The sequence below is a fragment of the Palaemon carinicauda genome, chromosome 44 (genome assembly GCF_036898095.1).
Source record: "Palaemon carinicauda isolate YSFRI2023 chromosome 44, ASM3689809v2, whole genome shotgun sequence".
Taxonomy (NCBI): domain Eukaryota; kingdom Metazoa; phylum Arthropoda; class Malacostraca; order Decapoda; family Palaemonidae; genus Palaemon; species Palaemon carinicauda.
In genome coordinates this window covers 46,420,189-46,436,234 of record NC_090768.1, presented here as the reverse complement: position 1 = coordinate 46,436,234, position 16,046 = coordinate 46,420,189, and the positions used below count along the sequence as shown (strand labels likewise).

At 35.7% G+C, this 16,046-nt stretch overlaps 1 protein-coding gene across 1 annotated transcript in view; it reads right to left on the bottom strand.

Annotated features, from left to right (window-relative positions):
- The window catches only part of LOC137634510 (uncharacterized protein C1orf131 homolog), a 46,133-nt gene extending 44,576 nt beyond the window's left edge, over window positions 1-1,557 (bottom strand). Inside the window, exon 1 of the mRNA XM_068366951.1 lies at window positions 1,376-1,557. Coding sequence (XP_068223052.1) covers window positions 1,376-1,412 — 37 coding nt within the window. The 5' untranslated portion in view covers window positions 1,413-1,557. The remainder of the gene's footprint in view (window positions 1-1,375) is intronic.
- Between the last annotated feature and the right edge of the window lie 14,489 nt (window positions 1,558-16,046).

Here is a 16,046-nt window from a genome sequence, read left to right as displayed (position 1 = left end):
ACTTATCCTAACCATTCTTCTACTACCGTATGTTTATGCATTACCCACGTGGTCATATTATTTCTTACTCTAGTTGTTCAAGTATACTACGAGTCTTGACCCCTCTGATAACGTAGTTATTTACTCATTGATGCAATACCCACTTGTATATTTCTCTGTTTCCATACCCCTTTCAACCATTTTCTCCCTTTTTACAGCATTTCAATTTATCATCATTAAATATTTATTATTCTCTTTATCTTAACTTACTACTTATCCTTCATATCTGTTGTTATTACCTTATCACACCCAGTTTTCACATAAATACTTGCTCTAACAAGTTCCCCATGCAAGTTCATTCATGTTTACTTTGTCGACTCCGTCCTGTTTCCGTTAACCAATAACGGACCCATACGTTTGGAAAGTTTCCACAGGGTTGGTTAATATTTCCCCTCCCACTTTCCTTATCTCTTCAAGAGCTCGTATCAGTCCCTTCCCAAGCCTTTTTTTCCCCCTGTAAAGCCTTTGTTCGTATTCTACTCCTTTCATGTGCTATTATGGAGCTTCCTTCGACATCCCAATTGTAAAGGAAGTCATTATTATTACTTTAAGTTTAATACCTGGTTATTGAATGCAGTTCATTATTAAATTTATGTTGATGTTAGCATGCGCAGCTCAACATTACCGCTTCCCAGTACATAAGAAGATTGGTTTTTATTTTTCACCGAGCGAAGCGAGTTGTTCTGTTTGTTTGCGATTGAAATGAAGGTCAAATTCAGTTAAATCATGTTATTTACTACAGGAAAACAAATATTTTCTGTTCGAAATGTTTCCCCGTCCATAAATATAATTTTGAGGTGTATGTAAGATGGCGGCCAAATGCATATATGATTATGGCAGTGTAAGGGAGGGTCGCAGGGGTGTTAGCCGCCCTGGTAGGTAAGTAGGTAAGGACATGGCTTGTAGGTTAGGTTATAAGTTGATGTCCACTTTTAAACAAAAGGGAGGAACTGGCCGCTGACATACAAGGACGCCATAATTTTACCCAGTTCCCAACTGGGTAGTCCTATTATTGGCAGTTATATTAAGGTATACCTCACTAACTGACTATTAACCAAAAAAATATATGAAATATATGCCATTTTAATAAAAAGATGAAAAAAATGTCATTTTCGAAGAAAACAGGAGTTTTCCTAAAAACAGTACATTATTTGGTATTATTGTACTGTCTACAGGGTATGGGTTTGGATACAGGATTACGGCCAAAAGGGTAAGGACACATCAATCTAATTGGAAGGTTAATTTTCGTTTAAGGAAGATGATGATAAAAACGATTTTCCTATCGTTATTCCCAAAATATAGGCACGTCTCACTGTAAACAAGGGTTTATACTCACAATATTCATTCAGTTTTGCAATAAGTAATTGGTCCATGGTGTTTTAAGGATATGACTGGTCTTCTATTCAATACCAATCCGAATGGGAGGTTTACATATGTAGAAGTGTACTTGTTTCTTAAATAATTTTTATAGTAATTACAGAGGTGATGGTTCTGTAGCAAAACCTTGTACAATTCGCTAGTACACAGATACTGTACACTGATTCCACACCACACACGGCCACATGTTAGTATTGTATTGGGTTATATTCCTTGTAACGGCGACCCTATTCCATTTTTCCTATTTAGGTTTAACTTTTCCAATGTTGTTTTAGAGTTCGTTTGATATTTCTTTTCTAGCTTTTCACAATTTTTAAATGATATTTCTATATTTAAATATGCTTTCATTATTTTCTTTTTCAAATAGTAGTAGGCTTTTTATTATATCTTTCATTTCTATGTGTGTTTTCATTAATAAAATACACTCATTTCTTGAAGCATTTAGCTTTTTTGACGTGTAATAAGAAGTGCATCAGAGTTTCTTCTTCCTCTTCACATAAGTTATATTTCCATATCAACCTTTTTTCAAATTTCTTCCTCCATTGCAGATTTACAGTAACATTAGTGCGTGTTCTAAAAAGTAGCGTTGAATCCTGTCCGTTTCCATAAATTTTTCATCTTTTCTTTATATATTATGGTTTCCATCTATAGTAAAGCTGTAAAGTATTTTCAACTTCTAAATATTCCTCCCATAGCCATGATTATGGTTATTTAATTTAGATATTTTACGTTAGAAGACCCTAGGTAGTATGTTGGCCAGGGCACCAGCCACCCGTTGAGATACTACTGCTAGAGAGTTATTGGGTCTGTTGACTAGCCATACGGTTAATTATCCCTTTAGCCTACCTGACACTTGCGCCATTTTTGCCACACACTGGGGTTTTTCCCGCACTGTTCACGACCAGTTCACTCCAGTTCGCGCATCGTTCACGACAAGTTCACGCGACGTTCAAGCCATGGCACGAATTGGCACGCCTAGTTCACGAGAAGTTCACGACACGTTCACGCGAGTTCGCGCATCATTCCGCATTGTTCACGCATCGTTCACGCCAGTTCACGAATTGGCCACTCCATTTAAAAACGGGCTTCTCCAACCCGAGGACATTCTTGGATTGGCTTCGGAAGAGACAACAATGCTTTCTGTCAGAGACACCATTGCATTGAAAAGAAGAAACGTATCTTTTTCGTTTGTATTTTTTGTTGCCCTTTATTTTTGTTTCAATAAGAAAGCATTTGATTTACATATAAATAGCAAACATAAAATATGTACAGGTATTAAGAAAGCATTTTATTTTAACATTAAAAGCAGCAAACATGAAAAGTTTTTAGTCTGTTGATTTTAAGGTAATAGAGAAAAAAGTGTGTTGAAATAAGAAATCATTTTATTTTTACATTAAAACAGCAAACAGAAAAAAATTTGTTTTGCTCTTCATTTTAAGGTAATAAAGAAGAATAAGTATGTTGATGAAATAAAACATAATTTTATTTTTACATTCAAACAGCAAACTTAAAAATTTCTTGGGTTTATTTTTCAGTTCATTTTTACTTAAAACAAAAGTTTTGGCTCTTGATTGGTAATAGAGGAAAATAAGTGTGTGCATGAAACAAGACATCATTTTATTTTTACATTCAAACAGCAAATATAAACAATTATTAGGTTTATATTTTTCTTTCCTTTTCATTAATTTTTTCGTTTCCTTTTTGTCGCTTCATTATAAAGTTATAGAAATAGTTTGAAATAAGATATCATTTTTTTTCACATTAAAACAGCAAATATAAGAATTCATTAGGTTTATTTTTCTTTCCTTTTCATTAATTTTTTCGTTTCCTTTTTGTTTCTCTTCATTATAAAGTTATAGAAATAGTTTGAAATAAGATATCCTTTTTTTTTCACGTTAAAACAGCAAATATAAAAATTTATTAGGTTTATTTTTCTTTCCTTTTCATTAATTTTTTCGTTTCCTTTGTGTTTCTCTTCATTATAAAGTTCACGCCACTTCCCGCATCGTTCACTCCAGTTCACGCCAGTTCCCGCACTGTTCACTCCAGTTCACTCCAGTTCGCGCATCGTTCACGACTATTTCACGACTATTTTGTGCATGCCAATGCGTGCCACAAACTTTAAACATTTCAAAGTTCTGTGCACGCATGGCACGCACTGGCACGCGAGTTCCAGCACTGTTCACGACATTTTCACGACTGGTTCACACGAGTTCGCGCATCAATGCGTGCCGGTGCGTGCCACGAATGCGTGCAAGTGTCAGGTACCCTTTTGCCTACACATACACTCTAAAAAATTAAGGGTATAAAAGGGGTAGAAAAAGGGTATTTCTAGTGGTTAAAATAGCATACCCTATCGGGGTATATAAGAACTATAATATACCCTTTACAATATACCCATAACAAGGGTATAACATATACTTGAGATACCCTTACTTAGGGGTGTATCGTAGGTAAAGAATACCCTTTTACAGGGTATTCTATACGACATAAATACCCGTGTATATTAATTAAGATTTTATAATTAATATCTATTCCACCATTATATAGGTGTAGTAATAGCTTATAAGTAAATAAAGTAATAAGGTCAATGATTTTAAAAGTTTGGTTTATCAATTTATTATTTCCATTACACTTGAAAATCAAAAGTATATATATAATATAAAGAGTGATGGCAGAAGCTGCAAAGCAAACCGTACGCAGAAATCTGTGAAAAGAAAATATTTGTTAGTGTGTGTGTGCCTGAATATATATATATATATATATATATATATATATATATATATATATATATATATATATATATATATATGTATGTATATTTATATATAATATATATATATATATATATATATATATATATATATGTATATATATACACACATATATATATATATATATATACATATATATATATATATATATATATATATATATATATATATATATATATATATATATATATATATATATATATATATAGAAAAGAAAGGAAAAAAAAAATATCATGCATAAATACCTAACTACCTCAACTCAAACTGATTAAGAAATCATTGGCGTCAGTGTTTGCTTACAGACTACGCGTAATCGTAATGTTATTAACGTTTAGCTGAATACGTTGTTTATGGTTTTTTTTCCTCCCAGACAGCTTGACGCTCTCTCTCTCTCTCTCTCTCTCTCTCTCTCTCTCTCTCTCTCTCTCTCTCTCTCTCTCTCTCATAATTAAGTACTAATGATAATATCTTACTTATTTTCCCCGGTGTTAGTAATAATGATTTTTCAGACTCACAGCCTGAATGCAAAACTAATGATGATGTCTGACAATTTTTATTCGTAACCACTGTTTATGCTTGCATAGATGGACAGTTAGTGTTCTTACCTTGGTTAACAGATGAAATGTAGTGTAGATATTATAATCCCGATGACGGTAATTGGAGCAATTTATCTTCACTGCTGAGCAGACGCAGAGTCCAGACGCCACTGAAATTTCCCGCCAAATTCCCTGGCTCTTGAAGAATCTCGAGACGGCAACAATACAAATTGCCAAGTCCCGCATTTTGTAGGAACTTGCTTCAAAACTATCCATAACTCAAAACCAATATGTTGTTAGTAACTTTTTTGGTGCATTACACTATCAGTGTAACAATATGGTGATTTAATACAGAGTAAAAGTTCATTTCATGACATGATCACACAAACTTACCAAGCCCATTTTAAGGCAAAGTACAATAGAGGGTATATTATTCACAAAAAATACCCTGTCTCCTGGTGTGGAAGGGTATTTTTGAGCCTTAGGGTGTTTTACATGTATATAAACCCCAGCTCACTCGTTATACCCTTTCTGTACCTTGAACTTTTTACAGTGTACACTGAATAGTCTGGCTTATTCTTTACATGTTCTCCTCTGTCCTCATACACCTGGAAACAATGAGATTACCAAACAATTCTTCTTCTCCCAAGGGGTTAGCTGTAACTGGATTGTAATTGTTCAGTGGTTACTTTCCTCTTGGTAAGGGTAGAAGAGGCGCTTTAGCTATGGTAAGCCACTCTTTTAGAAAATCAAACCGTTGTTCTCTAGTCTTGGGTAGTGACATATATTGTCTATGTACCATGGTCATCCACTGTCTTGGGTTAGAGTTCTCTTGCTTGAGGGAGGGTACACATGGGCACACTATTCTATCTTATTTCTCTTCCTCTTGTTTTGTTAGAGTTGTTATAGTTTATATAAGAAATATTTATTTCCATGTTGTTACTGTTCTTAAATTATTTTATTTTTCCTTGTTTCCTTACCTCACTGGGCTATTTTTCCCTGTTGATGGCCCCGGGCTTATAACATCCTGCTTTTCCAACTAGGGTTGTAGCTAAGCAAGTAACAACAACAACAACGACAGCAATAACAATAATAATCTAAGTTCAGAACTTGGAGCCTCTGCGTAAGAATTGAAAATTCTCGTCATGAAGCACTAAGCAGAGGAATATCCCAGAGTATCCTTGTTTTCCTTGTTTCCTTTCCTCACTGGGCTATTTTCTCTGTTGGGGCCCCTAGGCTTATAGCATCCTGCTTTTCCGACTAGATTTTTAGCTTAGCATTTAATAATAATGATAATAATAAAAGTGTACTAGGGCCAATCTTATTTTGTATCCAGACTATTGGTCTATCGAAATTATTGCAGAGACATAGAGTGAAGTTCAAGCTATTAGAAGGTGATACAAAGTTTTACTTCTCCTTAAATGACATTGGTGATACAGCTGAGAATTTAAACTACATTCTTATTAGGATTATTTATTAAAATAAAACTTAGTTTATGGTGGTAGAAAAGAAAAACAATTTAGGAAACATTGGTGACATCCAAATAAATATCAATAACAACCTGGTCCAGATATCTTGTAGAATTAGTGACATAGGTACCTGTATCACCTGACTGTAGTTTGTCTCTGCAGTGCTAAGATACAAATGTAGTAAAAATCGCAGGATATCACCTTCGAAATTACTTTATATAAAAGTATCTGGATAAATATTCTGTAAATAAACTTGTGATTTCCTGTGCTACTTCCAGGATTGACTACTCATTACAATATACTCAAAGTGCAACTTAAGATATAAAACAATAAAAACATAATAAACAGAGGAGAAAGGTTGATAAAAGGTGTTCCACCCCGAGAAAGGCTTACTCGGATATTAAAGCCAGAGAGTTTGAGATATGTGCAATGACTCATCAAGTTATCAGAAGAGGACGTCCTAAATATCTCGGAGAATTAAAGGTAAAAAGGTCGTTCAGGAATGGCTGAGGCAAGGAACGCTGACACTGCCCAAACAGGATAGTGCCCTATACTCGGTCAGTCCTGGAGTCTCCTTGCCATCAAGCTAGGATCAAGGAGGGCCAGGTAATGGCAGCTGATGGCTCAGCAGGTAGAGCTATACGCAGTGGTTCCCAACCTGGGGGAAATTTCCCCCTGGGGGGAAATTTGAAGCTTCCAGGGGGGAAATAATTACACTACCTACTAACTAAAACAAGCGGAAAATGTCCACATAGTATGTGCGGCAATTTGTTGTTAGCCATTCAATTGTGATATGATCATATCATTTCTCACTGACATGATATTCAAGGGGAGAATTGGAATATCATGCCCATTTCTGAGGCAGGCGAGTGGACATAAGGGCTGGGCGGGGCATGAAGGGGGAAATCTGGATGGTTGAACTGGGTGCAGGGGGGAAATGATAGAAAAAAGGTTGGGAACCACTGAGCTATAGGTTTCCCCATTGTGCAGCTAACAAATCATGTAGAATAGTTGCACCACAGCTGTGATTCCAGAGCTTTCGAATATATGGCTACAAGATTATAAAACAAGCTCCCACTAGACATCTGTAGGACTGATGATACCAAGGCTTTCAAGACGTTGAAGACTTTCTTATTCGTGAAAAGTTATGATAACGTGGATTTGACCAATTACGCAGATTATGCTATATGATGCTCTAAATACTTAGGAGGTATACGATTAACAAATCTTGTAGGTCTGCATAGCACATGGTTTTTTTTACAGTGTGTAAGAAGACCAGAAAAAAAAACACTCCTAAGAGTAAAGTCAGTTAAAAAAAAAAAAAAAAACTACCCTTAAAGTGAAGTAAGTTTTTGCCATTTGTTTCTACTGCGATCAGTTCGAGAACTAGTCTACTTATATGATTAACTAGATTGGGTCTCTTTCAACACATTTTCAATGGTTCAAAACACAATCTGTATAGTAACTTAGCTATAAAATATACAATTATAACAGCTTATATGAAGAGTTGTTCGAGCCTCGAGGTCTTATGAAAAAAATTAAATTCAGATAATGTTACACTGGTCTCATTTTCTGAATTAGTGCAGTCATCAATAGTTACATTTCATGCATATTTCAAAGTTGTTGTTTTTTTTCGTTCAACGTTTAGGGAGGAAAGTTGGTCGGTATCTGGAATTGAAACCAATACACTACGATGACAGTAATCATTAAAATTGGGAATCCATCTTTACACGGACGGAATGCGGATACGACAATTCATAAAATGGAGAACAAAATCAATAGACACGGAAGACCAAACAATACTTTTGGATAAACAAAGACTTTCAATCTGACGAAGAATAGGAGAGCAGGTGTTTCAAATGAAATCAATAATGGTCGAGTAATGAAATCTTGCTACCAACTCACATGTTACACCTTTAAAAGAGGTGTATGCCTTTTGTAAGTCCTCTTGAGCGTTCGATATAAATATTCAAGAATATTTTGATGACACTCTGTAACGTTTTCTCTGGAACATGATTGTATTTGTCTACAAGGATTAATATGGTTACCTTTCATAACTACATCCAGAACATATTTTCGTATCGTTTATCAGCGGCGAGGGGTGAAGTGGGGTGGGGTGGGACAGCTTCCTGGATATTCCCGAGGTAACGTTTAATGAACACTAAAATTCTCTGTGAAGGTAAATATTAAAGAGATTCACTCCCACGCTCCATTCCTCATTTTCAGTCATTTCTTAATTGGCATTAACAGTATAATGTATTGCCACTGATAACTCGTTATCAAAATTCTTTTCATGACGTTTAACCTCCTGAATGATTTCATTTTTCATTTGTACAGTACATACATTCTCGGATGGTGATATATGATGATTTGCATATTGTAAGGTACACAAGGCTTACAAAAACTACTCTAATAATTCTATAAGTAACAAAATACTGATAAACTGTTACTGTACAGTAAGTTTATACAACTTTCTGTAAATAAATAGGACTTGTAGCTACTAGGGTTGTAGCTTAGTTATAATAATAATAATAATAATAATAATAATAATAATAATAATAATAATAATAATAATAATAATAATAATAATAAAGGGAATTTAATGAAAGACCAGTCGTTGACCACCGTTATCAACAACTTAACAAGGCAGTTTTCGTGTCTGGCCCGTTGAGCAGCGATTTCTTCCTTTTGACGCGGTCACTCTGGAGCTTATTATGAATATGATGGACGGTGGTGTTGGTTAGGTACACCTTCTAGTCTCTTTGAAACTTTTATCACTTTTAGTTCGTATTTTCCAGTGATTGGTAGTGGTCCTGCCGCAGTGTGATTGTCGATACGAGTAGCTCAATTGTAGAAGGGAGAAGACTAGGTGAGATGAGATATTGTTAGTTTTGCGATATGTATGTACAACAAATGCAGCCGTTTCTAGTTCACTGTAGGACAAAGTCTTCGGACATGTCCTTATTCATATCCGGGGTTTGGGCCTTTTATCACCACGTTGGCCACTGCGGGTAAGCGATGGTGGGAGACGTTAGTAAACCAACCTAGTATGGGTGGCCTGACTAGTACAGGTTTGCCTAGCACTGATCACGGCGATAAACAAACCCTTTGACCGCGTTAACGCATCCCCAATCAGAAAGGTATATATATATATATATATATATATATATATATATATATATATATATATATATATATATATATATATATATATATATATATATATATATATATATATATATATATATATAATATATATATATATATATATATATATATATATATATATATATATATTATATATACTGTATATATAAATTCCTGAAATACTCTTAAGGGGGAAGGGTCCTTGTTAACATACATATACGGTCCCTCCTTTACCACCAAATCGTTAACAAGCCTTTATGGAATTAAAATTCCATAATATAAGTCGTATGATACACCAACAGAAAAGTTGATCAATGTTGAACTCTTTAACATACACACTGCGACATTTATTATTGTCCTGTTAGTCTATAGTAACCCTGGTCTGTAGAGGGGTAATGCCGCACGTCTGTGCACCACGGAAGGCATTACTTAATGGCCGAAGACACTACAGCGTTCCTTTGGCCCTAATTGCACTGGCTATATCCTTCATCTTACCGCCGTTCTTGCTTCCGTTCGTCCATCTTCACTTCCAATCTTTCACGACTTTTACCTCACTTGGACGATGAATGGCCTCACAGACCCCAACGGCGGGTTATATAGCCAAAACCCATCAATCCAAAAATTTGTTTTGTTGGCTGCATTGCTCTTCCTAGATCTAAGATAAAGGAGCACCGAATCTAAAGTTTATGAATCTCTTGAGAAAGGGAAATGTCCAAGAAATGAATTGAGAATGCCTCTCTTGCCTCTTTCACCCAAAGGCAACCATGTAAGTTCCTTCAGTCTATTTACTAAGGCTAGTTACCGTGTTTCTAGTAAATGGTATAAACTGTTACCCTTTGATTTAAGAAAAGTCGGTGGTTTGGTGTGCAGATATATCGTATCCCAAGACAGAGTGCATAGGACTGTGGAAAGTTTTGGAACCTTGAATATGAAGCCCCCTCTCCCCAGACAAATGGCAGTCATATTTTTCACCTGTAGAATATCTGTTAAAGAAATGATAGCATCCTTGTCAATTTGTAGTGTTTGAGTCACCAAATGGATTAAGGCATGGGAGTTGTAGCCCTATACCGTGTCATTACTGCAATATATATATATATATATATATATATATATATATATATATATATATATATATATATATATATATATATATATATATATATATATATATATATATATATATATATATATGGCAGGAACAGAGAAACTGTTTCACATCAATCCATGAAATTTCCATTTGGATATGTGAATTATTCTGGGAACAATTTACTCCACCTCTAAAAATAACCATTCAACCCAAACCGAAATAAACGTTTTCTGAGGCTTTTCAATGGCATATATCAACATGAAAATTTGTATGGACAAAGTAAATATCCATCCCATAAATCCCTGAAAATTTCATTTAGATATGTGATGTCTTCTACGAAAATGGGTATGAATGTAGTTCGCATAACATCCATCAAACCATGTGAAAATCTTTTGGATATCTGTAAAACTCTTGGAGTAGTTTGCAACTCTTCACTGATTTTTTTAGCTATAAGTCGTCACTTACGAACTAAAGTGACAGTCAGGGCATGCCTTTACGCTTATGAACATGGAAATTTGCAGACAAAAATTATATCTTAATAATCCCTTAAAATTTAATTGGAATATATTTATTGGTATATGAGTTATTAACCCCGCTGCCGAAAATATCAGCTGGTCTCCCACACCCTCACCCCGCAGCTGCTCCTCACTGATTTTTTAATAAAAATATCGTTGCTTACGAATAAAAGTGACAGCCAGACCATGCATATAGCAGGCATGAACATGAAAACTGACAGAATCAAAGCTTATATATATCTAAATGATCCCATTAGATTTAATTTGAATATGTTTATTGGTATAGGAATTATTGACACCGCCGCCGGAAATATCAGCTGCTCCCCCCCCCCCCCCACCCGGCGATAATAATAAAAGGGAATGACTAGGCCAAGGTCTATAGGCTATGTGTTGACTGTGCTATGGGTTGGGTGAGATTCGTTCGCGAAAATTTTGGCATTCCATATAAGGTCACTCACTTAGTTCGCGACAACAAAATTGAGAACAGCCCTGCGGTTATCCAAATTCATTGATGATGTTTGGGAGGGTAGGCCTAATTGTGAACAAAAAGTTTTGTTACGCATCTGCAATTAACGATAGCTTGTGGAACCTTTCAGTTTTTCTTTCGTAATCATCGCTTTCCTAATATTTTAACTTATAAGAAACTTATCGGCTAAAGTTCCCGAATACTGTCATATCTCAACCATTTTTTAAGACATCATCTTCAATTACCCAATGGCCACCTAGTATGTGTAGGTAGTAATTGCAAACATCTGCTGGGACTTCGATATAAAGTAATCCGCCAATACCCTGTAATGCCATAGTTAAAACATTCTATACATATTATCTGGCATGTGTTAAGTTTTTTAACGGAATACAATACATCCTTAAGGCATTTAAGCTAAGTGGGAGTTACATTCAATAGTTTATTTAAAATTTTATGAAATGATAAGTTTAGTACGCCGTGTTGGTTGCAGCCCTCCCATCCCCAAGAAAGAACTAGTGCTTCGATAATGTGGATTTGTCAATAAACGATCCATATGCAGTATGAAATGCTGAATGCATTTAAATGACTACAATAAAATGACCGCGAAGATCCTGTTGAGAGTGAGAGTAGTGTTCTCATGAGGTGTAGGACCAGAAAAGCAGCTTTTGAAGTACAGTATATTCGTTGGGTGTGAGTGGGTAAGTTACATGTCCCTTTTTTTCCTTCGTATGTTTCCCCCCTCCTAACAACCATAGTCTCTATGGCATACACAAGTTCTGTATTTTTTTTTCCAACAGCTTCGTGTGATTTATCCATATCAGCCATTAGTGGATGATATAATACGCTTGGCTTTTTGGATTTCCCTCTCCCAAAATCTTAGTTTCCCACTGGGATCCCCAATACTTTATTATGGGACGTTTGTACTCACATTAATGGTTAGGAATGCACTAAAGTGTACAGCCAGTTGGGGAAATATGTGGTTTTTGCATTTGGCGAGAAATTAAAGTCATCATCATCTCCTCCTAAGCATATTGACGCTAAAGACATCTCGGGTATAAGAGGTGCATTGATAGCAACTAGATTTCCGGAAGGGATTAGGCCTAGTTTTGGATACTATGGCGGCTACTCATTCAAATTCGAACCAAACCAAAGTTGCGTAAAGACCGAAAGATCCTTTAAACTTAGTCTATACTGTGTGGCCAATCGCTCTCTGAATCACATTGAGAGAGAGAGAGAGAGAGAGAGAGAGAGAGAGAGAGAGAGAGAGAGAGAGAGAGAGAGCAAACGTATGCAAGCCTGTTCTAACCTCCAGCTTTCACGTTAGAGACTGTACATAGTCCTGTAAAATTGTACTAGGACAATGAAAACTATATGAAATCACACCGATGATAATAATAGCGTTAGCCAGGATGTTTTCAAACTGCCTAGAGCCGTGGATAGAGATACGGCTCTGCAATTGCCGAAGTGGTCTGTTATCATTTCTAAAAAATACCGCATTACTGTAAATCCCTTTAACATTCAGAAAAAAAGATACTTTGAAAGATATTCTTGTTTTTAACCTTAAGCGTATTTTTATTTTTATTTTTATTTTAAAGTTTTAATCAAAACAGAACCATCGCGTCTGCTCTCTTATCCGCGCCAAAACGAAACAAGTTAGTAAGTTACCTAACCCGAAGCCAGGCACACATAAAGAACGCCGTGAGAGCATCTCCGATTTTTCCACAAGCTATTGAGACTTGATAAATCGGTGTTACATCGACGATTAAAGCGTTGTCACCATTGACTATCTAATAGTGCCACATATGTGTTTCAAAGGAATTGAGCAGGTATGATAATCGGAATTAACCTTTTTTATGGCCAGTTGAGAAAGACTTCATTATTGCTATCTGTCATCGTTGAGTGTTGGTCAACTTGGTCACTCATTACCCATATTTACATTTGTAAGTTTTTATGTGAAACGTAGAGGTCTTAGTTGTCGGTGTAATTGTGAAACGTAGTCTGTGCTTTAACTGGAAATGCTATATAAGGTAATGAAGTAAAAACAAGCATTGGAATTCAATACAGGTTGGTTTTATATTTTAGGCTAAACTTTTAGCTCAGTTCGCGACTCCTGTCCACTTGTAGTCGTAGTCACACGCGGGATGACTAACTTTATTGTTCACAGTGGTTCACATAGAGTTTACAAGGTTGGGCATGCTATGTGAGAAGACTGAACGAAGACATAAACTCGACTTAAACCAAAAACTAGGCCTAACACCCCTGAACGAAGACATAAACTCGACTTAAACCAAAAACTAGGCCTAACACCCCTGAACGAAGACATAAACTCGACTTAAACCAAAAACTAGGCCTAACACCCCTGAACGAAGACATAAACTCGACTTAAACCAAAAACTAGGCCTAACACCCCTGAACGAAGACATAAACTCGACTTAAACCAAAATCTAGGCCTAACACCCCTCTCGTAAGATTCGGCTCGGCAATGACATTTGCTTTTATATGGTGCCAAATTGGCACTAGGCCTACACATTTCTATACTGTGTATTACATAATACTTCATTTTATAATTATTTTTAGGTAGTATAATTGCCAGGCATTGGAAGGTCTTCATGTAGGCCTAGGCTATATGATTACATAACTGGGAAGTTTCCCTTAAAATCATTCACTCATGTTAGTTCAAGCAAGAAATACCGTAGGAGGGTCGATGTTGTCCCTTTGGTCCTTAACTGGACTCACTTTAGCCTTCCACTATAACCCATCCGTGCCTGCTTCCATCTTGCTGACCAACCTCTTAACTTTTATGTCATACTACTGCAACTGTTGAGCTCCCCCTCAACTGCATATAGGCATCGAATGGCCTCCCATGCCCCAGTACAGGTTTTATGGTCCAAAGTCATAAATTCAATCCAAGAGACCATTCTAGTTCTGTCTTACCAGTCCTGTATATTCACTCACTCAATAATAAAGTCTTATGTTGCCTGAGGCTGCTGTTATTCTGTTGTCATTGGTCATATTGCTGGATTTGGCATTGATTTATGCATGCTGAGGTATTTGATAAATGGAACAATTACACTTAGCTGTAAAAGAAAGAATAAGTTATAGCTTTGTAATGCCAAAACTTACTTTCATAGGACTGAAAGCTTTTTTTTTTTTTTTTTTTTTTTTTTTTTTTTTTTTTTTTAATCGTAACACTTCGTTCCTTGATGCATTAGCATTATGTTGCAATTTAAATTTGTTGACACATTTCTGCAGATTTCGCATGGAAACTCAACTAGAGATGCCAATGTCTTTTAGAGTATCCATTTTCATCTTACATCAAAGGTTTAAGGTTTAAAAGTCACTCAGGAATGGGAGAGGCAGTATGTAATTGATTAGCGCTCAAACCCCCCCCCCTCTCCACCTAAGTTAGGACCAGGGAGGGCCAGGCAATGGTTGCTGATGTCTTCAGGCTCTCCCGCATCCCCCATTCATAGCTCTCAAGGATGGTGAGGCTGCAATCCCAACAAGAAATTATAGAGCTCCAGTGGATCTCGAACCCCAGTCCAGCAAATCGCTAGGAAGTAACAATTTCAATAGGCTACTACAACATTTTTTAGATATTAATAGTTACATTATAAAAAATGCAATACTTTTAGGCATATAAGAATTAGTTTGTTGATTCAGCGGACAAGGGGGGGGGGGGAGGATATCAAAGTTAGATAATTTCCCTCTCCATATGCTCGTACATACCATGAAGGCGTTACTTCATCGCCAGCACTGGGCTTTCTGTGCTCAGTTTAGGAATAAACTGATTACCTAAGTGTTACACTTATTGTTCTGCGTTGTAATAAGCCTTTATTCCTAAAATTCACTCGTGCAATAGATCTTGGCCAATATTGATATTAACTAGTTTGAAAAAAAAATATGATGCCCAACATAGCTAACGCATTTTTATAGTTAGTAATGTTTAGTTTCCATTTTCACCCAATGGAATACTGTAACCTCTGTATCTGAAATTAGCAACAATATGCAAAACATTACTGCAAAATTGATAGAAATATACTGGCTCGCAAGATACTTACGTTGGTCGAAGTGTCGCATAATACTGGACAGTTTGGTGTTATTTTGTTCAACATTGATATTGTTCATTAAAAATAGTTTGGCGATCCATTGCAAACGCTATCGCTAAATGTTCTTGGAGCCAGCTTAATGATTAAAGGAAACGCCTAGCGAAGAGAATGTCATTTCCCAAAGAAAGAATAGGCTAAAATTTTAACAACTGGTATTAGCCAAGATTTCGCCATAGACTATACTTTTTTTTTTCATTATATAGAATATAGGAACTATAAGTGAAACTGAATTAACTACTGTAAAATATATGATGATCGTTGTAGCCTTTAGTAAAGAAACAAAGTTGGAACAGTTAAAAGGAGAGATTATGAAACGAAAGCATTTAACGTATTTTTATTTAATTATGTTAATTGTAATCTTAATGGAATGACTGCACTCATGGGACTATAGGTCGTCAAATCTTTAATAACTCATATTCAATAGACTTATAATAAACATTTAAACCATAATATACAAGGTTATGTGAGTTAGGTTCATACATTTCGGTAACAAGCAGCAGCGTTAATGGAAATTATTAAAGAAAAAT